At 40.3% G+C, this 25,217-nt stretch overlaps 1 protein-coding gene across 1 annotated transcript; it reads left to right on the top strand.

The window, feature by feature from the left end:
• The first annotated feature begins 24,572 nt into the window (after positions 1–24,572).
• On the top strand, positions 24,573–24,998 carry LOC138356437 (general transcription factor IIF subunit 2-like). The gene has a single exon (XM_069312587.1). It carries the CDS (start codon positions 24,573–24,575, stop codon positions 24,996–24,998), a length of 426 nt encoding a protein of 141 aa, XP_069168688.1.
• Positions 24,999–25,217: the final 219 nt, after the last annotated feature.

Consider the following 25,217-nt stretch of genomic DNA (forward strand, 5'->3'; position numbering starts at 1 on the left):
AATTAATCATCAAATCGTGTAGGGCGTTTAACATGACGTTTAGGACGAGAGTCCTTAAATGCAATAACATCCCTTGATGAATTGTTTGTCGGGTTATAACTATTTTTTCTTTTTCTTTTGCACGACTTTGCACTTCATCATTTTCTACACTAGTTGGAATCACTTTGAAATAAGCCATATTACGTGTTATACTATGATCTCTATTACTAGCTGTTACCATAGTTCCTTTTACACTAATCACTTTATATGGTTTTGTATCATACGGCATATCTAACTTTCCCTCTTTTTTCTTTTTAACGAGAACAGTGTCACCAACCTTTATGAACTGTTCCTTTGCACGTTGATCATGAGCAATTTTCATTTTGCCCTTGGCTAGTGCATCCTTCTGAGCGAGACGTTTATCCGTTACCTTGGCTGGCATGACGGGTAGTGCGATTCTCATAGGACGTCCAAATAAAAGTTCGCCAGGCGACTTGCCCAGTGTTCCATGCGGTGTTGCACGGTAGTTCCTGAGAAAAGCATACATAGCTTGTTTCCAGGATCGTCCTTCGGCATGAGCACAGCGTACCGCTTTCATGAGAGGTTGCATGAATCTCTCAACTTCTCCATTTGCTTGGGGATGTAGTGGCATCACACGGCGGTGTTTGAATCCAATATGCTCAGCAAAGTTGACAAAGTCTTGTCCATTGAATGGCGGTCCATTGTCCGTCTTGACAACTTCAGGAATGCCAAAGTTTGAAAAGATCTTGTCAAGTTTCGGGATGACGGCCTTTCCAGATGTGGAATTCATGATTTCTACTTCTGGATAACGTGAGTGATCATCAATGACTACCATCAAGTACTCTCCAGTTGGTAGTGGTCCGCAGAAGTCCATCGATACTTCCGTCCATGGTGCAGCAGGTAGTGGTGAAGGTTGTAGAGGTGTTGGTCTTGAAATATCCACTGCAGCTTGGCAAGGGACACAGGCATCATGCATATCCTTTGCTTGACGATCAATGCCAGGAAACCACACCTTTTCTCGTAGCAGCTGTTTGGTCCTAACAAGACCTTGGTGTCCTTGATGTGCAAGCTTCAGAGCACGTTGCTGGAGAACAGCTGGAATAACGATACGAGTACCTCGCAGCACAGTGTCGCGTTGTTGCGTAACACTTAATTCTGTCTGGATGCGTTCAAGTGCTTTGAATGCATCTTGGTCAACTCCTGAGGGTGGGATGCGTGGAAACTTTTTCTTAGTCAATGCATCCACTGTTGCTTGCAAAGTTGCGTCCTCTAGGGTTGCAGTACGGATTTCATCAAGAGTAAGAGCCTTAGGGACTGCATCACAGGTTACAGAGTGTACATATTCCTCGGCAACTTGCTGATGCTTGGTGATGGTGAAACTGTTGGCAGGATGTCGACTGATGTAATCAGCGGGATTGCCTGCACCCGACTTGTATTTCACCGTAAAGTTGTATGGTTGCAGACGAAGAGCCCATCTCTCAATGCGAGCTGGTGGTTTGGACTTTGGATTATTGAAGATGGTCTCCAACGGTTTGTGGTCAGTGACTATCGTGGTGAAGGGTGCACCAAGCAGATACACATTGAAGTGTTCACAGCCCCATACAAGAGCAAGAGCTTCCTTCTCTGTCTGACTGTATCGTTGCTCAACATCTGTGAGAGAACGGCTGGCGTAGGCAATTACTACTCTGGAATCTGGTTGACCAGGTTTGTGTTGGGCTAAAACAGCACCTAAACCAACAGGACTAGCATCCACCGTTAACTCAGTGTCCATTGATGGATCAAAGTATGCAGCAGTCGCATTCTCTACTAGTGCATCTTTCACAGCATCAAATGCATTTTGCTCGATATCGCTCCAGTACCATGATGCATTTTTCTTCAGGAGCTCACGTAGAGGCTTCGTAATGGTAGCAAAATCTGGAATGAAGCGAGAACAGTAGTTTGCCATTCCCAGAAAACTATGTACTTCAGTGGACGTTGAAGGAGGTGCAGCATTCTTGATATCTGCAACTTTCTTAGGATCTGGAGACAGACCTTTGTCACTAAGTACATGTCCAAAGAATTCAATTTTATGTTTATTGAACTCACACTTTGCTCGGCTTAACGTCAGATTCTTTTCTCGTAAGCGTTGCAATGTTGCACGAAGAGCTTTGTCGTGTTCAGCTTGGGTACGGCCATAAACAATGATGTCATCAGGCATGTTGTCAGCATTAGGTATGTCTTGCAATACCTGGCTGATGATGTGCTGGAATACCTCGGCAGCACTGTTAATACCAAAACTCAGGCGCTTGTACCTATACAGACCTCGATGTGTCGTAAACGTTGTGATGAAGCGACTCTCATCATCAAGTTCAAGCTGATGATAGCCCTTGTTTAAATCTAACTTGCTGAATATAGTTGCACCATTCAAGCGGTAGATCATATCATCTACAGTCGGTGTAGGATGGCGTTCACGCATTATTGCCTTGTTGGGAACACGCATGTCCACACAAATGCGTATCTCATCTGGATTCTTCGGCTTTGGTGGAGTGACAATTGGGCTTACCCATGGTGTTGGGCCTGTTACTGGTTCAATGATATCTAGTTCTATCAGCCTATCCAGTTCAGCATCGACTTTCTTGCGAGTATGGAATGGTTGTCGGCGATGTGGTTGGGCAACTGGAATTACATCTGGGTTGATATGCAGATGTACTTTGCTATCAGTATAACAACCTATGGATTTAAATCGATCAGAAAATTCAGCAACAATACCATCAACATTGTTTGCAGATTCCACTGCTACAGCGTTAGAAAGCTGAAGTAGCTCCAATTTGGTTGAAGTCTTGTAACTGAGTAAAGACTCCTTTGCATTCCTAACAACATGGAATGTAGTAATGAGCATTGCATTCTTTGACCTAATCTCTGCAGTGAAAGTTCCAATCACTGGCAAGGCTAACTTCGAAGCATAGGCAGTGGCTTTACCATTGTATTTTTCTAGCTTTGGGAACTGTTTTCTAAATTTTTCATAGTGGCACTCAGCCATGGTGTCAATGTTTGATCCAGTGTCAATAAGAACTTTGAGACAAATACCAGCAATATATACTATAGTCTCTGGGTTGTTTGGAAGATCATTCAATTCTGTGATTGATTGTACTCCATAAGTATAATCACATTCACTGTCATCTGAGACTGGTTGTAATGAAATGTTGTCTTGTACATTGTTAACATTCTTGATTTGAGGTGCAATATTGTGTTTACCACCTCGACCCCTATGACCTGATCCTCGTACAGTGCTTTTATTCATTGACTGTAGTTTCTTTAGTGCTGAACGACACATAGCACCAAAATGACCTAGTTTTCCACACTCATAGCACTTCTTACCTTGAGCAGGACAAACATTATCTTGGTGTGGGTAGTCTCCTCCACAATTGTAACATTTATTGTTGACACCCTCTGATGTGGGTCGTTGCGACTGCTTGAGCCTTGTTCCTTGACCCCAGTTGTGACGTGGTTCTCGGCTAAATTTACTGTTAGGTTTGCCATGATATCTTCTTTGATCACGGTGTCCTCCCTGAACCTTACGTACCTCATCACTGTTAGTAACAGTGGCAGAACCGTTATTAGCACTGCACTCCATGACACGAGCATCACGTGCAGCATCTTCCATTCGACGAGCAATATCCAGTATCTTGGTAAGAGAACTTTCATCATCAACAAGTTCTAGAGCTCTTCGACGGAGACGTGTAGATGTGCATGTTTCAATTATTTGCTGTTTGATTTCTTTGTCAACATCAGCAAACTCACAATGGGCTGCTAAACCCTGCAGACGTGTGTGGTATTGATCCACAGTTTCATTAGAGAGTTGTTTTGCTCTCCTGAAATGCATAATTTCCATTGCAGTATTTTGCCTTGGTTTGAAATGCTCTGTTAGTTTGGCTTTGGCAGTGTCATAATCTTTGGCACCACCAGTGTCTTTCAGTGTGTCAAAGATGTCACAAACTCTATCACCTGCATAATGAAGTAGAAAGGCACGCTTTCTTTCAGCACTTTTGATGTCAGAAACTATCAACAAATTTTCAAACCTTTTAAGCCATTTGACCCACCTCTGTGACAGGTTTGTCTGGTCACAGTCAGGATCAAATGCAGGAAACTGAGGTATATTTGCCATTTTTTACTGAATAAATGTAACTTATCACTTAAATGTTCCTCAGAATATTAAACACTTACTGCACTGTATATGTTAGTCAAGGATTCACTGTAATTACTTTAATTTTGCAAAGCACACAAGCATTTTAATGCAAAAGTTCACAACAGTGCACAATATAGCAGCAACTGACTTCTTACCTAGCCCTTGTGTACATGTGTTGTTCCTACTCACAGCAGCAGCACAGCAGTTGGCACAGCAGTTGGCACAGCAGTTGGTACAGCAGCAGTTGGTACAGCAGCAGTTGGTACAGCAGTTGGTGCAGCAGTTGGTACAGCAGCAGTTGGTACAGCAGTTGGTGCAGCAGTTGGTACAGCAGTCAGTTCAGTGTGATGAATTTTGTAGCACAAAGCGTCGTTTCGTAACCAAAACATCAGGTTTTGTACACATCAAAGCGTCGTTTCGTACACAACGTCGGCAGATTCCTCAGTACAGTTTCTTCAGCACAGCTTGGGTAGCACACAGCTTGGGTAGCACACAGCATCGGTTAGCACACAGCATCGTTTAGCACACAGCATTGGTTAGCACACAGCATCGGTTAGCATACAGCATCGGGTATGGCGCTCACAGCTTCTCTTCCTCCTCCAGGCAGCATGCTTCTCCCTTGTGTTTGAAACTGAACAAATACCTGCGTTCACAGTTCATCCTCGTCGCCAATGTGGTGTTTGTGTGTTACTGAGGAAGTCTTGGTTGTAGGGTTGATGTAAAGTCATGACTTGGTTACTGACTTTAATACTTAATATGATTACATGACTAGTAGCTACCAAGCTTGGCGGGCGTCCTGTACGCTCTCCATTGTTTACCTTCTCTCTCTCTGGCGTCCCAGCCGCCGCACATAGAAAACGGATGGTACCATTTTCTGTGAACATGACACGCACGTATTCGCAGCTTGATATTTCGACTTTTTATAAACAACATATGCCAAGTACTGAAAGCGGCAGTGAATCACATTTTGCACAAACTCCCCTGCAGTTTTCAAAATATCCCAAACATCCCAATTTCGAGGCCTGAGCCATATTTTGGAGCGAAATTCTGGCTCTCAGCGTGTATTCGCAGTTTGAAATTGCGACTATTTTATACCCAAAATTTCCCAAGTACTGAAAGTGGCGTTTGGTCACATTTTGCACAAACTCCCCTGCAGTTTTAAAAATATCCCAAGCATCCCAATATGGAGGCCTAAGCCATATTTTGGAGCCAAATTCTGGCTCTCTGAGCCTATTCGCAGTTTGATATTATGACTTTTTATACCCAACATATGCCAAGTACTGAGAGCGGCGTTTGGTCACATTTGTCCCAAACCTTCCTGCAGTTTTCAAAATATCCTAAACAACCCAATTTCGAGGCCTGAGCCATATTTTGGAGCCAAATTCAGGCTCACTGCACGTATTCGCAGTTTGAAATTACGACTTTTTATACACAAAATATGCCTAGTACTGAAAGCGGCGTTTGGTCATATTTGTCCCAAAGTCCCCTGCAGTTTTCAAAATAACCCAAACTTCCCAATTTCGAGGCTTGAGTCATATTTTGGAGCCAAATTCTGGCTCCCTGCACGTATTCGCAGTTTGAAATTTCGACTTTTTATACCCAACATATGCCAAGTCCTGAAAGCGGCAGTGAGTCACATTTTGCACAAATTCCCCTGCAGTTTTCAAAATATCCCAAATATCCCAATTTTGAGGCCTGAGCAATATTATGGAGAAAAATTCTGGCTCTCTGCACGTATTCGCAGTTTGATATTACGACTTTTTATACCCAACATATGCAAAGTCCTGAAAGTGGCAGTGAGTCACATTTTGCACAAACTCTCCTGCAGTTTTCAAAATATCCCAAACATCCCAATTTCGAGGCCTGAGCCATATTTTGGAGCAAAATTCTGGCTCTATGCACGTATTCGCAGTTTGATATTACGACTTTTTATACCCAACATATGCAAAGTCCTGAAAGTGGCAGTGAGTCACATTTTGCACAAACTCTCCTGCAGTTTTCAAAATATCCCAAACATCCCAATTTCGAGGCCTGAGCCATATTTTGGAGCCAAATTCTGACTCTCTGCACGTATACGCAGTTTGAAATTACGACTTTTTTATTCCCAACTTATGCGAAGTACTGAAAGCGGCGTTTGGTCACATTTGTCTCAAACCTCCCTGCAGTTTTCAAAATATCCTAAACAACCCAATTTCGAGGCCTGAGTCATATTTTGGAGCCAAATATAAGGCTCACTGCAAGTATTCGCAGTTTGAAATTTCGACTTTTTATTCCCAACATATGCCAAGTACTGAAAGCAGCAGTGAGTCACATTTTGCACAGACTCCCCTGCAGTTTTCAAAATATCCCAAATATCCCAATTTCGAGGCGTGAGCAATATTATGGAGCCAAATTCTTGCTCTCTGCACGTATTCGCAGTTTGAAATTGCGACTTTTTTAAAAAAACATATGCCAAGTACTGAAAGCGGCGTTTGGTCACATTTGTCCCAAACCTTCCTGCAGTTTTCAAAATATCTCAAACATCCCAATTTCGAGGCCTGAGCCATATTTTGGAGCCAAATTCTGGCTCTATGCACGTATTCGCAGTTTGAAATTACGACTTTTTATACCCAACATATGCCAAGTACTGAAAGCGGCGTTTGGTCATATTTGTCCCAAAGTCTCCTGCAGTTTTAAAAATATCCCAAACCTCCCAATTTCAAGGCTTGAGCCATATTTTTGAGCCAAATTCTGGCTCTTCACGTATTCGCAGTTTGAAATTGCGACTTTTTTATAACAATATATGCCAAGTACTGGAAGCGGCGTTTTGTTATATTTGTCCCAAAGTCCTCTGCAGTTTTATAAATATCCCAAACATCCCAATTTCAAGGCCTAAGCCATATTTTGGAGCCAAATTCTGGTTCTCTGTACGTATTCGCAGTTTGATATTATGACTTCTAATACCTAAAATATGCCAAGTACTGATAGCGGCGTTTGGTCACATTTGTCCCAATCCCCCTGTAGTTTTCAAAATATCCCAAACATCCCAACTTCGAGGCCTGAGCCATATTTTGGAGCCAAATTCAGGCTCACTGCACGTATTCGCAGTTTGAAATTACGACTTTTTATACACAAAATATGCCTAGTACTGAAAGCGGCGTTTGGTCATATTTGTCCCAAAGTCCCCTGCAGTTTTCAAAATAACCCAAACTTCCCAATTTCGAGGCTTGAGTCATATTTTGGAGCCAAATTCTGGCTCCCTGCACGTATTCGCAGTTTGAAATTTCGACTTTTTATACCCAACATATGCCAAGTCCTGAAAGCGGCAGTGAGTCACATTTTGCACAAATTCCCCTGCAGTTTTCAAAATATCCCAAATATCCCAATTTTGAGGCCTGAGCAATATTATGGAGAAAAATTCTGGCTCTCTGCACGTATTCGCAGTTTGAAATTGTGACTTTTTTATAACATCATATGCCAAGTACTGAAAGCGGTGTTTGGTCACATTTGTCCCAAACCTTCCTGCAGTTTTCAAAATATCCCAAACATCCCAATTTCGAGGCCTGAGCCATATTTTGGAGCAAAATTCTGGCTCTATGCACGTATTCGCAGTTTGATATTACGACTTTTTATACCCAACATATGCAAAGTCCTGAAAGTGGCAGTGAGTCACATTTTGCACAAACTCTCCTGCAGTTTTCAAAATATCCCAAACATCCCAATTTCGAGGCCTGAGCCATATTTTGGAGCCAAATTCTGACTCTCTGCACGTATACGCAGTTTGAAATTACGACTTTTTTATTCCCAACTTATGCGAAGTACTGAAAGCGGCGTTTGGTCACATTTGTCTCAAACCTCCCTGCAGTTTTCAAAATATCCTAAACAACCCAATTTCGAGGCCTGAGTCATATTTTGGAGCCAAATATAAGGCTCACTGAAAGTATTCGCAGTTTGAAATTTCGACTTTTTATTCCCAACATATGCCAAGTACTGAAAGCAGCAGTGAGTCACATTTTGCACAGACTCCCCTGCAGTTTTCAAAATATCCCAAATATCCCAATTTCGAGGCGTGAGCAATATTATGGAGCCAAATTCTTGCTCTCTGCACGTATTCGCAGTTTGAAATTGCGACTTTTTTAAAAAAACATATGCCAAGTACTGAAAGCGGCGTTTGGTCACATTTGTCCCAAACCTTCCTGCAGTTTTCAAAATATCTCAAACATCCCAATTTCGAGGCCTGAGCCATATTTTGGAGCCAAATTCTGGCTCTATGCACGTATTCGCAGTTTGAAATTACGACTTTTTATACCCAACATATGCCAAGTACTGAAAGCGGCGTTTGGTCATATTTGTCCCAAAGTCTCCTGCAGTTTTAAAAATATCCCAAATCTCCCAATTTCAAGGCTTGAGCCATATTTTTGAGCCAAATTCTGGCTCTTCACGTATTCGCAGTTTGAAATTGCGACTTTTTTATAACAATATATGCCAAGTACTGGAAGCGGCGTTTTGTTATATTTGTCCCAAAGTCCTCTGCAGTTTTATAAATATCCCAAACATCCCAATTTCAAGGCCTAAGCCATATTTTGGAGCCAAATTCTGGTTCTCTGTACGTATTCGCAGTTTGATATTATGACTTCTAATACCTAAAATATGCCAAGTACTGATAGCGGCGTTTGGTCACATTTGTCCCAATCCCCCTGTAGTTTTCAAAATATCCCAAACATCCCAACTTCGAGGCCTGAGCCATATTTTGGAGCCAAATTCTGGCTCTCTGCACGTATTCGTAGTTTGAAATTACGACTTTTTTATACCGAACATATGCCAAGTCCTGTAAGCGGCAGTGAGTCACATTTTGCACAAACTCCCCTGCAGTTTTCAAAATATCCCAAACATCCCAATTTCGAGGCCTGAGCCATATTTTGGAGCCAAATTCTGGCTCTCTGCACGTATTCGCAGTTTGAAATTGCGACTTTTTTATACCCAACATATGCCAAGTACTGAAAGCCGCGTTTGGTCACATTTTGCACAAACTCCCCTGCAGTTTTCAAAATATCCCAAATATCCCAATTTCAAGGCCTGAGCAATATTATGGAGAAAAATTCTGGCTCTCTGCATGTATTCGCAGTTTGAAATTGCGACTTTTTTATAACAACATATGTGAAGTACTGAAAGCGGCGTTTGATCACATTTTGCACAAACTCCCCTGCAGTTTTCAAAATATCCCAAACATCCCAATATCGAGGCCTGAGCCATATTTTGGAGCCAAATTCTGGCTTTCTGCACGTATTCACAGTTTGAATTTACGACTTTTTTATACCCAACATATGCCAAGTACTGAAAGCGGCAATGAGTCACATTTTGCACAAATTCCCCTGCAGTTTTCAAAATAACCTAAACATCATAATTTCGAGGCCTTAGCCATATTTTGGAGCCAAATTCTGGCTCTCTGCACGTATTCGCAGTTTGAAATTACGACTTTTTTTTTACCTAACATATGCGAAGTACTGAAAGCGGCGTTTGGTCACATTTTGCACAAACTCCCCTGCCGTTTTCAAAATATCCCAAACATTCCAATATCGAGGCCTGAGCCATATTTTGGAGCCAAATTCTGGCTCTCTGCACGTATTCGCAGTTTGATATTACGACTTTTTATACCCAACATATGCCAAGTACTCAAAGCGGCAATGAGTCACATTTTGCACAAACTCCCCTGCAGTTTTCAAAATAACCCAAATATCATAATTTCGAGGCCTTAGCCATATTTTGGAGCCAAATTCTGGCTCTCTGCACGTATTCGCAGTTTGAAATTACGACTTTTTATACTCAACATATTCCAAGTACTGAAAGCGGCAATGAGTCACATTTTGCACAAACTCCCCCTGCAGTTTTCAAAATACCCAAAACATCTATATTTCGAGGCCTAAGCCATATTTTGGAGCTAAATTCTGGCTCTATGCACGTATTCGCAGTTTGATATTACGACTTTATATACCCAACATATGCCAAGTCCTGAAAGCGGCAGTGAGTCACATTTTGCACAAACACCCCTGCAGTTTTCGAAATATCCTAATTTCGAGGCCTCAGCCATATTTTGGAGCGAAATTCTGGCTCTCTGCACGTATTCGCAGTTTGAAATTGCGACTTTTTTATACCCAACATATGCCAAGTACTGAAAGCGGCGTTTGGTCACATTTGTCCTAAACCTTCCTGTAGTTTTCAAAATATCCCAAACATCCCAGTTTCGAGGCCTGAGCCATATTTTGGAGCCAAATTCTGGCTCTATGCACGTATTCGCAGTTTGATATTACAACTTTTTTATAACAACATATGCCAAGTACTGAAAGCGGCGTTTGGTCATATTTGTCCCAAAGTCCCCTGCAATTTTAAAAATATCCCAAACATCCCAACTTCGAGGCCTGAGCCATATTTTGGAGCCAAATTCTGGCTCTCTGCACGTATTCGCAGTTTGAAATTACGAATTTTTTTTTACCTAACATATGCGAAGTACTGAAAGCGGCGTTTGGTCACATTTTGCACAAACTCCCCTGCCGTTTTCAAAATATCCCAAACATTCCAATATCGAGGCCTGAGCCATATTTTGGAGCCAAATTCTGGCTCTCTGCACGTATTCGCAGTTTGATATTTCGACTTTTTATACCCAACATATGCCAAGTACTGAAAGTGGCAATGAGTCACATTTTGCACAAACTCCCCTGCAGTTTTCAAAATAACCCAAATATCATAATTGCGAGGCCTTAGCCATATTTTGGAGCCAAATTCTGGCTCTCTGCACGTATTCGCAGTTTGAAATTACGACTTTTTATACTCAACATATTCCAAGTACTGAAAGCGGCAATGAGTCACATTTTGCACAAACTCCCTTGTAGTTTTCAAAATATCCAAAACATCTATATTTCGAGGCCTTAGCCATATTTTGGAGCCAAATTCTGGCTCTATGCACGTATTCGCAGTTTGATATTACCACTTTTTATACCCAACATATGCCAAGTCCTGAAAGCGGCAGTGAGTCACATTTTGCACAAACACCCCTGCAGTTTTCGAAATATCCCAATTTCGAGGCCTCAGCCATATTTTGTAGCGAAATTCTGGCTCTCTGCACGTATTCGCAGTTTGAAATTGCGAATTTTTTATACCCAACATATGCCAAGTACTGAAAGCGGCGTTTGGTCACATTTGTCCTAAACCTTCCTGCAGTTTTCAAAATATCCCAAACAACCCAATTTCGAGGCCTTAGCCATATTTTGGAGCAAAAATCTGGCTCTATGCACGTATTCGCAGTTTGATATTACGAATTTTTATACCCAACATATGCAAAGTCCTGAAAGTGGCAGTGAGTCACATTTTGCACAAACTCTCCTGCAGTTTTCAAAATATCCCAAACATCCCAATTTCGAGGCCAGAGCCATATTTTGGAGCCAAATTCTGGCTCTCTGCACGTATACGCAGTTTGAAATTACGACTTTTTTATTCCCAACTTATGCGAAGTACTGAAAGCGGCGTTTGGTCACATTTGTCCCAAACCTCCCTGCAGTTTTCAAAATATCCTAAACAACCCAATTTCGAGGCCTGAGCCATGTTTTGGAGCCAAATTCATGCTCACTGCAAGTATTTGCAGTTTGAAATTTCGACTTTTCATACCCAACATATGCCAAGTACTGAAAGCAGCAGTGAGTCACATTTTGCACAGACTCCCCTGCAGTTTTCAAAATATCCCAAATATCCCAATTTCGAGGCCTGAGCAATATTATGGAGCCAAATTCTTGCTCTCTGCACTTATTCGCGGTTTGAAACTGCCAATTTTTTATAACAACATATGCCAAGTACTGAAAGCGGCGTTTGGTCACATTTGTCCCAAACCTTCCTGCAGTTTTCAAAATATCCCAAACATCCCAATTTCGAGGCCTGAGCCATATTTTGGAGCCAAATTCTGGCTCTATGCACGTATTCGCAGTTTGAAATTACGACTTTTTATACCAAACATATGCCAAGTACTGAAAGCGACGTTTGGTCATATTTGTCCCAAAGTCTCCTGCAGTTTTAAAAATATCCCAAACATCCCAATTTCAAGGCCTGAGCCATATTTTTGAGCCAAATTCTGGCTCTCTGCACGTATTCACAGTTTGAAATTGCGACTTTTTTATAACAACATATGCCAAGTACTGAAAGCAGCGTTTTGTCATATTTGTCCCAAAGTCCTCTGCAGTTTTAAAAATATCCCAAACATCCCAATTTCAAGGCCTAAGCTATATTTTGGAGCCAAATTCTGGTTCTCTGTACGTATTCACAGTTTGATATTATGACTTCTAATACCCAAAATATGCCAAGTACTGATAGCGGCGTTTGATCACATTTGTCCCAATCCCCCTGTAGTTTTCAAAATATCCCAAACATCCCAACTCCGAGGCCTCAGCCATATTTTGGAGCCAAATTCTGGCTCTCTGCACGTATTCGCTGTTTGAAATTACGAATTTTTTATACCCAACATATGTGAAGTTCTGAAAGCGGCGTTTAGTCACACTTTGCACAATCTCCCCTGCAGTTTTCAAAATATCCCAAACATCCCAATATCGAGGCCTGAGCCATATTTTGGAGCCAAATTCTGGCTCTCTGCACGTATTCGCAGTTTGATAATATGACTTCTTATACACAACATATGCCAAGTACTAATAGCGGCGTTTGGTCACATTTGTCCCAATCTCCCCTGCAGTTTTCAAAATATCCCAAATATCCCAACTTCGAGGCCTGAGCCATATTTTGGAGCCAAATTCAGGCTCTCCGCACGTATTCGCAGTTTGATATTTCGACTTTTTATAAACAACATATGCCAAGTACTTAAAGCGGCAGTGAATCACATTTTGCACAAACTCCCCTGCAGTTTTCAAAATATCCCCAACATCCCAATTTCGAGGCCTGAGCCATATTTTGAAGCCAAATTCTGGCTCTCAGCGTGTATTCGCAGTTTGAAATTGCGACTTTTTTATACCCAACATTTGCCAAGTACTGAAAGTGGCGTTTGGTCACATTTTGCACAAACTCCCCTGCAGTTTTAAAAATATCCCAAGCATCCCAATATGGAGGCCTGAGCCATATGATGGAGCCAAATTCTGGCTCTCTGCGCCTATTCGCAGTTTGATATTATGACTTTTTATACCCAACATATGCCAAGTACTGAAAGCGGCGTTTGGTCACATTTGTCCCAATCCCTCCCTGCAGTTTTCAAAATATCCCAAACATCCCAACTTCGAGGCCTGAGCTATATTTTGGAGCCAAATTCTGGCTCTCTGCACGTATTCGCAGTTTGAAATTACGACTTTTTTTTACCTAACATATGCGAAGTACTGAAAGCGGCGTTTGGTCACATTTTGCACAAACTCCCCTGCCGTTTTCAAAATATCCCAAACATTCCAATATCGAGGCCTGAGCCATATTTTGGAGCCAAATTCTGGCTCTCTGCACGTATTCGCAGTTTGATATTACGACTTTTTATACTCAACATATGCCAAGTACTGAAAGCTGCGTTTGGCCACATTTGTCTCAAACCTTCCTGCAGTTTTCAAAATATCCTAAACAACCCAATTTCGAGGCCTGAGCCATATTTTGGAGCCAAATTCAGGCTCACTGCACGTATTCGCAGTTTGAAATTACGACTTTTTATACCCAACATATGCCAAGTACTGAAAGCGGCGTTTGGTCACATTTGTCCCAAAGTCCCCTGCAGTTTTCAAAATAACCCAAACTTCCCAATTTCGAGGCTTGAGTAATATTTTGGAGCCAAATTCTGGCTCCCTGCACGTATTCGCAGTTTGAAATTTCGACTTTTTATACCCAACATATGCCAAGTACTGAAAGCGGCAATGAGTCACATTTTGCACAAACTCCCCTGCAGTTTTCAAAATAACCCAAATATCATAATTGCGAGGCCTTAGCCATATTTTGGAGCCAAATTCTGGCTCTCTGCACGTATTCGCAGTTTGAAATTACGACTTTTTATACTCAACATATTCCAAGTACTGAAAGCGGCAATGAGTCACATTTTGCACAAACTCCCTTGCAGTTTTCAAAATATCCAAAACATCTATATTTCGAGGCCTTAGCCATATTTTGGAGCCAAATTCTGGCTCTATGCACGTATTCGCAGTTTGATATTACCACTTTTTATACCCAACATATGCCAAGTCCTGAAAGCGGCAGTGAGTCACATTTTGCACAAACACCCCTGCAGTTTTCGAAATATCCTAATTTCGAGGCCTCAGCCATATTTTGTAGCGAAATTCTGGCTCTCTGCACGTATTCGCAGTTTGAAATTGCGAATTTTTTATACCCAACATATGCCAAGTACTGAAAGCGGCGTTTGGTCACATTTGTCCTAAACCTTCCTGCAGTTTTCAAAATATCCCAAACAACCCAATTTCGAGGCCTGAGCCATATTTTGGAGCAAAATTCTGGCTCTATGCACGTATTCGCAGTTTGATATTACGAATTTTTATACCCAACATATGCAAAGTCCTGAAAGTGGCAGTGAGTCACATTTTGCATAAACTCTCCTGCAGTTTTCAAAATATCCCAAACATCCCAATTTCGAGGCCCGAGCCATATTTTGGAGCCAAATTCTGGCTCTCTGCACGTATACGCAGTTTGAAATTACGACTTTTTTATTCCCAACTTATGCGAAGTACTGAAAGCGGCGTTTGGTCACATTTGTCCCAAACCTCCCTGCAGTTTTCAAAATATCCTAAACAACCCAATTTCGAGGCCTGAGCCATGTTTTGGAGCCAAATTCATGCTCACTGCAAGTATTTGCAGTTTGAAATTTCGACTTTTCATACCCAACATATGCCAAGTACTGAAAGCAGCAGTGAGTCACATTTTGCACAGACTCCCCTGCAGTTTTCAAAATATCCCAATTTCGAGGCCTGAGCAATATTATGGAGCCAAATTCTTGCTCTCTGCACTTATTCGCGGTTTGAAACTGCCAATTTTTTATAACAACATATGCCAAGTACTGAAAGCGGCGTTTGGTCACATTTGTCCCAAACCTTCCTGCAGTTTTCAAAATATCCCAAACATCCCAATTTCGAGGCCTGAGCCATATTTTGGAGCCAAATTCTGGCTCTATGCACGTATTCGCAGTTTGAAATTACGACTTTTTATACCAAACATATGCCAAGTACTGAAAGCGACGTTTGGTCATATTTGTCCCAAAGTCTCCTGCAGTTTTAAAAATATCCCAAACATCCCAATTTCAAGGCCTGAGCCATATTTTTGAGCCAAATTCTGGCTCTCTGCACGTATTCGCAGTTTGAAATTGCGACTTTTTTATAACAACATATGCCAAGTACTGAAAGCAGCGTTTTGTCATATTTGTCCCAAAGTCCTCTGCAGTTTTAAAAATATCCCAAACATCCCAATTTCAAGGCCTAAGCTATATTTTGGAGCCAAATTCTGGTTCTCTGTACGTATTCACAGTTTGATATTATGACTTCTAATACCCAAAATATGCCAAGTACTGATAGCGGCGTTTGATCACATTTGTCCCAATCCCCCTGTAGTTTTCAAAATATCCCAAACATCCCAACTCCGAGGCCTCAGCCATATTTTGGAGCCAAATTCTGGCTCTCTGCACGTATTCGCTGTTTGAAATTACGAATTTTTTATACCCAACATATGTGAAGTTCTGAAAGCGGCGTTTAGTCACACTTTGCACAATCTCCCCTGCGGTTTTCAAAATATCCCAAACATCCCAATATCGAGGCCTGAGCCATATTTTGGAGCCAAATTCTGGCTCTCTGCACATATTCGCAGTTTGATAATATGACTTCTTATACACAACATATGCCAAGTACTAATAGCGGCGTTTGGTCACATTTGTCCCAATCTCCCCTGCAGTTTTCAAAATATCCCAAATATCCCAACTTCGAGGCCTGAGCCATATTTTGGAGCCAAATTCAGGCTCTCCGCACGTATTCGCAGTTTGATATTTCGACTTTTTATAAACAACATATGCCAAGTACTTAAAGCGGCAGTGAATCACATTTTGCACAAACTCCCCTGCAGTTTTCAAAATATCCCAAACATTCCAATATCGAGGCCTGAGCCATATTTTGGAGCCAAATTCTGGCTCTCTGCACGTATTCGCAGTTTGATATTACGACTTTTTATACTCAACATATGCCAAGTACTGAAAGCTGCGTTTGGCCACATTTGTCTCAAACCTTCCTGCAGTTTTCAAAATATCCTAAACAACCCAATTTCGAGGCCTGAGCCATATTTTGGAGCCAAATTCAGGCTCACTGCACGTATTCGCAGTTTGAAATTACGACTTTTTATACCCAACATATGCCAAGTACTGAAAGCGGCGTTTGGTCACATTTGTCCCAAAGTCCCCTGCAGTTTTCAAAATAACCCAAACTTCCCAATTTCGAGGCTTGAGTAATATTTTGGAGCCAAATTCTGGCTCCCTGCACGTATTCGCAGTTTGAAATTTCGACTTTTTATACCCAACATATGACAAGTCCTGAAAGCGGCAGTGAGTCACATTTTGCACAAACTTCCCTGCAGTTTTTAAAATATCCCAAATATCCCAATGTTGAGGCCTGAGCAATATTATGGAGAAAAATTCTGGCTCTCTGCACGTATTCGCAGTTTGAAATTGTGACTTTTTTATAACAACATATGCCAAGTACTGAAAGCGGCGTTCCCAGCAAACAATTTTAGGTTGCCACAACATATCTGGAAAGTATTTGAAAGTATTGGAAACGTTTGTTTTATCGTATCAGATACGATATTGTGTGTGGACTTAAATAGGTTTCCAAAACTTATAACCAAGACAAATGTATTTAACACTAATTTGAGATGTTGTGGCAACTTTACACTCCTAACATGAGTCATTCATAATCCATTCATATACCAATATGAATCTCTCATGAAAGGTTTGAGCCAATAATCTGAACCCTTTTCACATCTTTGTGTTTAAAGTTAAATTTCTTGAAATTAAATTATATTTTATATTATATTATTTTTATTATATTTTATATTATATTATTATTTTCAATTTAAATATTAAAACCAATTTAAGGGTAAAAAAAATCTAATAATTTATATTTCTTTTATTATTTACTAACAATTATAATTATTTACTAACGGAGAGAGGGGAGGCTGTACGGCGGAGAGTGGCGGCTGTGGCGGACAGTGGCGGCGGTGGCGGATAGTGGCGGCAGGCGGACATGTAAGCCCCTGATGGTGATGAACGTCGACACTGTCAATACCATAGAAGCAGCATCGCCTTTAACTTACTTTTATGACACCTTGAATATATCACAGATTCAATGTATCAATATCACGTGTTCATTGTATAGATATCATAAAAATAAATACTTATACAGAACTTCTTCTTGCTTAACCTATTTTAGATCAATGGTTTGACTAAGAATATAAGAAAAATGGAAAATCGCTGCTTACAGTGATCTGTTGACGAAATAAGGCAAATAGGACACTGGGATTTATTTATCAAAGCATTAGTAATAAAACACCTTGTGTTATTCTTCAGTTATATCCTGCTCTGGTTAGGCCCCATTTACATCATGCAGTTTAGTTTCGATTGCCGTGTTATATGTTGGGAATCCTGACACCCAAATTATTAACCCCTGTCACCACAACATAAATTGGTTGTGACCAGAAAGTAATTTTACTAACCATTAATTTCAAGTAGGTGAATGTCAGAAGTTTTCTAGAAATCCATAACCGCGCAATTGCGTCAGTTACCACGTGCGATGACTGCTTTTTTTTAACAAATTATTTAACAGTTGTGATTATGAGTTTCAAACGGCGAGGGAAGGGGAATAAAAAGCAAAAATGGTTTCAAACCTCAATACAGGTAAGGAAATAAATAAAAATTATCAATAAATATAATGCATAGTGTAGCTATGCACCTCTAAATTAATTAAGTGCGTCATTTTGTGTTTAAATCCATGGAAAATAGTGGTTTTAAATCCGCGGAGTTGACGCGCACATTAATATCCAACCATAAGACTAAGCACTCACGTAAATTTATCCATTAATTGTGTGGATTATTTTCGTGTTAGGGTCAATAACATATTAATAAATACTCATCAAATACCAGAGTTGAAGAGATTACCCCATACTAATTATATATACATCACTCAAAATAAGAGTCTTTTATATAAAACCAAACAAAATACATAGCACTATTCCATTACTCCTCATTATTATGGTATATAAATTTATTGCCAAACCTTAACTGTAGTTAGGCAGTAGCCCAACTAAATGTTGCTGAATCTAGCCTAATCTATTGATTTGTGCTAAGCCACTAAGGATAGGAACATAAGAACATAAGAACAAAGGCAACTGCAGAAGGCCTGTTGGCCCATACGAGGCAGCTCCTATTTATAACCACCCAATCCCACTCATATACATGTCCAACCCACGCTTGAAACAATCGAGGGACCCCACCTCCACAATGTTACGCGGCAATTGGTTTCACAAATCAACAACCCTGTTACTGAACCAGTATTTACCCAAGTCTTTCCTAAATCTAAACTTATCCAATTTATAACCATTGTTTCGTAATTCTGTCTTGTGTTGATACTTTTAATACCCCTATTAATATCCCCTTTGTTTTGTCCATTCACCCACTTGTAAACCTCTATCATGTCACACCTAACTCTTCGCCTTTCCAGTGATGCAAGTTAAGCTTTGTTAATCTTTCTTCATATGAAAGATTTCTAATTTATGGAACTAACTTAGTCATTCTATGCTGGACACGTTCAAGTGAATTTATATCCATTCTATAGTATGGCGACCAAAACTCAACTGTATAATCTAAATGGGGCCTAACCAGAGCAAGATATAGCTGAGGAACCACACCAGGTGTCTTGTTAATTACGCTTCGATTAATAAACCCTAGTGTCCTATTTGCCTTATTACGAACATTCAGGCATTGATCTTTTTGTTTTAAATTCTTACTAATCATAACTCCCAGATCCCTTTCGCAATCCGACTTCGCAATCTCAACACTTACCTTTATTCTTATGTTCTTAGACATATATGAATGAGATTAGGTGGTTATAAATAGCAGCTTTCTTGTGTGGGGCCAGTAGGACATCTGCAGTTACGTTTATTCTTATTTTCCTACGTTTAGATTTAGGAAATACCTGGGAAAATAGTGGTTCGGTAACATGGTTGTTGATTTGTGGAACCAATTATCGCATATCTTGATAGAAGTAGGATCCCTTGATTGTTTCAAGTATGCGTTGGACTTATATATTATTGGGATTGGGAAGATATAAATAGGTGCTGCCTCGTATGAGCCAATAGGCTTTCTGCAGTTACCTTCATTCTTGTTCCTAATTCCCTATTAATATCCCGTTTGATGTGTCCATCCATCCACTTGCACACCTCTACTAAGTCACTCCGAATTCTTGGCCTTTCTAGAGAATGCAAATTAGTACTACTTAGTCAATCTTAATTCATATGACAAGTATCTAATATGCAGGATTAACTTTGTTATTCTCGTATGGGCCAATAGGCCTTCTGCAGTTACCTTCATTCTTATGTTCCTAATACCCTATTAATATCCCGTTTGATGTGTCCATCCATCCACTTGCACACCTCTACTAAGTCACTCCGAATTCTTGGCCGTTCTAGAGAATGCAAATTTGTACTACTTAGTTAATCTTTCTTCATATGACAAGTTTCTAATTTGCAGGATTAACTTTGTTATCCTACGCTGGGCGTGTTCTAGTGAATTTATATCAGAAAACGTATATTTTAACTTGTTAAAAATATTTCGATTCATATTCATAAACAGTCTACTCATACACATGTATAAACATACATGCCTCGTATTGTCAGTTTAACTTTATTCTAATGTTCTTAGCAATTTGAATATTTATCGGCATCGAGAAATGACTTAATAAACAAGTTCCATCATCCAGCAACATCAGTCACCTGAGATAGCTGCTACATAACCCCCCGGTGGCCACAACGGGTTAGCTCATTACTCATTTAGCTCACAGACAACAAGGTTGGTCACAAGCAGTACCACCACTGCAGTCACTCTCTCCATCACCTGTGTTCCCTTACCAACACCACTCCCAACCACCAATCACCAGGTGTATTCAACAACAACCACCACATCGACAAACTTCACCAGCCCTATTAGAGATATTTTCTGAAACACTAGCACGTGTCGGAAAGACGTTTTATAAAGAGGTCAAGTAACTATATATTCTCGTGTTTTCCATCATGAGCCAACAGTCTAAGATGGACATGGATATTACGAATTGCAGCCGTGGGCTGTGGCTGGTCAAGGTACCTAAATATTTGGGGGACAAATGGGCAGACTGTGCTGGCCATGACGTTGGAAAGCTTAAGATTACCAAGGTGCCTGGTAAACTTCCGACAATAACCTTTAAATCTAGTGAACACACCTTGAAGGACGGGAAAATTCCTCGGGAGCACAAGGTAATTTCTCATAGTTTAAAAGAAATGACACTCGGAGTTCTTTCTGAACCAGATCTCGGCAGCAGCAGCTCGGATGCTGCAGTTTCCGAGACACAGCAATTGTCCTTTGAGGGACAAGTCATCCACAAACTAGAATGTCAGCCTGTAGTGGACGACTAGTATATCAATCAGAAAAGGGAAGCTGTGAAGAAAGCTGCCCAGTCTCTTCATACGGTAAAGCTTATTGACAGACCCCTCAACGGCTATAAGCCTATTTCACACCATAAACATAATGTTTATTTAGAGCAGAAGAAGACGGCAGAAGGCAAGACGATTCGTGATGATAAAGATAAGGTCATGGAGTTGTTGTTTGCTGCATTTGAAAAGCATCAGTATTACAATATTAAGGATCTCCACAAGATTACCCGACAACCAATCACATATCTAAAGGAGATCCTGAAAGACCTATGTAACTATAATGTTAAGAATCCTCACAAGAATATGTGGGAACTCAAGTCCGAGTACCGTCATTACAAGCTTGCCGAAAAGGCTGTGGAAAATTCAATGTATGATTAGGTTCATACTAAACTTTGTTTCACAGTACAAAGGTAAAGAAAACGTGAAAGATCCAGGCAAATATTAGCCTCATACTCCAAGTCTGAGGTTATGATCTACCTTGCGGTGCTTGTGCCTCTATCCGCTACCCTTTACTGCAAGCCACGGCCGCTGCTCTGTCCCGTCTTCCAGACTGTGCAGTATCAGGACGAGTGGCAGAATGTCACAGAGATCGTGGTGTTTCCCATCAACCAGATCCTCCTCAACACCGTGTTCCAAGTCAGTGATGTTCCCGTGACCTCCGTCACAGTCCAGACGGTGACGGCACCAGCCCTGCAGCTGGTAATGATTGAGGTGAAGGTGGTGGAGGTGACTAAGCCCCTGATGGTGATGAACGTCGACACTGTCAATACAGCATCGCCTTTAACTTACTTTTATGACACTTTGAATATATCACAGATTCAATGTATCAATATCACGTGTTCATTGTATAGATATCATAAAAATAAATACTTATACAGAACTTCTTCTTGCTTAACCTATTTTAGATCAATGTTTTGACTAAGAATATAAGAAAAATGGAAAATCGCTGCTTACAGTGATCTGTTGACGAAATAAGGCAAATAGGACACTGGGATTTATTTATCAAAGCATTAGTAATAAAACACCTTGTGTTATTCTTCAGTTATATCCTGCTCTGGTTAGGCCCCATTTACATCATGCAGTTTAGTTTCGATTGCCGTGTTATATGTTGGGAATCCTGACACCCAAATTATTAACCCCTGTCACCACAACATAAATTGGTTGTGACCAGAAACTAATTTTACTAACCATTAATTTCAAGTAGGTGAATGTCAGAAGTTTTCTAGAAATCCATAACCGCGCAATTGCGTCAGTTACCACGTGCGATGACTTCTTTTTTTTAACAAATTATTTAACAGTTGTGATTATGAGTTTCAAACGGCGAGGGAAGGAGAATAAAAAGCAAAAATGGTTTCAAACCTCAATACAGGTAAGGAAATAAATAAAAATTATCAATAAATATAATGCATAGTGTAGCTATGCACCTCTAAATTAATTAAGTGCGTCATTTTGTGTTTAAATCCATGGAAAATAGTGGTTTTAAATCCGCGGAGTTGACGCGCACATTAATATCCAACCATAAGACTAAGCACTCACGTAAATTTATCCATTAATTGTGTGGATTATTTTCGTGTTAGGGTCAATAACATATTAATAAATACTCATCAAATACCAGAGTTGAAGAGATTACCCCATACTAATTATATATACATCACTCAAAATAAGAGTCTTTTATATAAAACCAAACAAAATACATAGGACTATTCCATTACTCCTCATTATTATGGTATATAAATTTATTGCCAAACCTTAACTGTAGTTAGGCAGGAGCCCAACTAAATGTTGCTCAATCTAGCCTAATCTATTGATTTGTGCGAAGCCACTAAGGATAGGAACATAAGAACATAAGAACAAAGGCAACTGCAGAAGGCCTGTTGGCCCATACGAGTCAGCTCCTATTTATAACCACCCAATCCCACTCATATACATGTCCAACCTACGCTTGAAACAATCGAGGGACCCCACCTCCACAATGTTACGCGGCAATTGGTTTCACAAATCAACAACCCTGTTACTGACCAGTATTTACCCAAGTCTTTCCTAAATCTAAACTTATCTAATTTATAACCATTGTTTCGTGTTCTGTCTTGTGTTGATACTTTTAATACCCTATTAATATCCCCTTTGTTTTGTCCATTCACCCACTTGTAAACCTCTATCATGTCACACCTAACTCTTCGCTTTTCCAGTGATGCAAGTTAAGCTTCGTTAATCTTTCTTCATATGAAAGATTTCTAATTTGGGGAATTAACTTAGTCATTCTATGCTGGACACGTTCAAGTGAATTTATATCCATTCTATAGTATGGCGACCAAAACTCAACTGTATAATCTAAATGGGGCCTAACCAGAGCAAGATATAGCTGAGGAACCACACCAGGTGTCTTGTTAATTACGCTTCGATTAATAAACCCTAGTGTCCTATTTGCCTTATTACGAACATTCAGGCATTGATCTTTTTGTTTTAAATTCTTACTAATCATAACTCCCAGATCCCTTTCGCAATCCGACTTCGCAATCTCAACACTTACCTTTATTCTTATGTTCTTAGATATATATCAATGAGATTAGGTGGTTATAAATAGCAGCTTTCTTGTGTGGGGCCAGTAGGACATCTGCAGTTACGTTTATTCTTATTTTCCTACGTTTAGATTTAGGAAATACCTGGGAAAATAGTGGTTCGGTAACATGGTTGTTGATTTGTGGAACCAATTATCGCATATCTTGATAGAAGTAGGATCCCTTGATTGTTTCAAGTATGCGTTGGACTTATATATTAATGGGATTGGGAAGATATAAATAGGTGCTGCCTCGTATGGGCTTTCTGCAGTTACCTTCATTCTTGTTCCTAATTCCCTATTAATATCCCGTTTGATGTGTCCATCCATCCACTTGCACACCTCTACTAAGTCACTCCGAATTCTTGGCCTTTCTAGAGAATGCAAATTAGTACTACTTAGTCAATCTTAATTCATATGACAAGTATCTAATATGCAGGATTAACTTTGTTATTCTCGTATGGGCCAATAGGCCTTCTGCAGTTACCTTCATTCTTATGTTCCTAATACCCTATTAATATCGCGTTTGATGTGTCCATCCATCCACTTGCACACCTCTACTAAGTCACTCCGAATTCTTGGCCGTTCTAGAGAATGCAAATTTGTACTACTTAGTTAATCTTTCTTCATATGACAAGTTTCTAATTTGCAGGATTAACTTTGTTATCCTACGCTGGGCGTGTTGTAGTGAATTTATATCAGAAAACGTATATTTTAACTTGTTAAAAATATTTTGATTCATATTCATAAACAGTCTACTCATGCACATGTATAAACATACATGCCTCGTATTGTCAGTTTAACTTTATTCTAATGTTCTTAGCAATTTGAATATTTATCGGCATCGAGAAATGACCAAATAAACAAGTTCCATCATCCAGCAACATCAGTCACCTGAGATAGCTGCTACATAACCCCCCGGTGGCCACAACGGGTTAGCTCATTACTCATTTAGCTCACAGACTACAAGGTTGGTCACAAGCAGTACCACCACTGCAGTCACTCTCTCCATCACCTGTGTTCCCTTACCAACACCACTCCCAACCAGCAATCACCAGGTGTATTCAACAACAACCACCACATCGACAAACTTCACCAGCCCTATTAGAGATATTTTCTGAAACACTAGCACGTGTCGGAAAGACGTTTTATAAAGAGGTCAAGTAACTATATATTCTCCTGTTTTCCATCATGAGCCAACAGTCTAAGATGGACATGGATATTACGAATTGCAGCCGTGGGCTGTGGCTGGTCAAGGTACCTAAATATTTGGGGGACAAATGGGCAGACTGTGCTGGCCATGACGTTGGAAAGCTTAAGATTACCAAGGTGCCTGGTAAACCTCCGACAATAACCTTTAAATCTAGTGAACACACCTTGAAGGACGGGAAAATTCCTCGGGAGCACAAGGTAATTTCTCATAGTTTAAAAGAAATGACACTCGGAGTTCTTTCTGAACCAGATCTCGGCAGCAGCAGCTCGGATGCTGCAGTTTCCGAGACACAGCAATTGTCCTTTGAGGGACAAGTCATCCACAAACTAGAATGTCAGCCTGTAGTGGACGACTACTATATCAATCAGAAAAGGGAAGCTGTGAAGCTTCCCTTCACAAAGTAGAAGGACGTAAAAGGAAAGAAAGTAGAAGGAAGCTTCTACTGTGTTTACACTTACAGTAGAAGTCTAAGATATAAAATTAACGAATTAAATGCTCTTGTCTGCACAGAAAAAATATATATTATTGCACTTACCGAAACGTGGATGAATGTAGAAAATAGAGAACTATTAGCTGAATATCAAATATATGGATTTAAACTATTTCACACAGATAGATATATT

Source organism: Procambarus clarkii, chromosome 72, assembly GCF_040958095.1.
Source record: "Procambarus clarkii isolate CNS0578487 chromosome 72, FALCON_Pclarkii_2.0, whole genome shotgun sequence".
Lineage (NCBI taxonomy): Eukaryota > Metazoa > Arthropoda > Malacostraca > Decapoda > Cambaridae > Procambarus > Procambarus clarkii.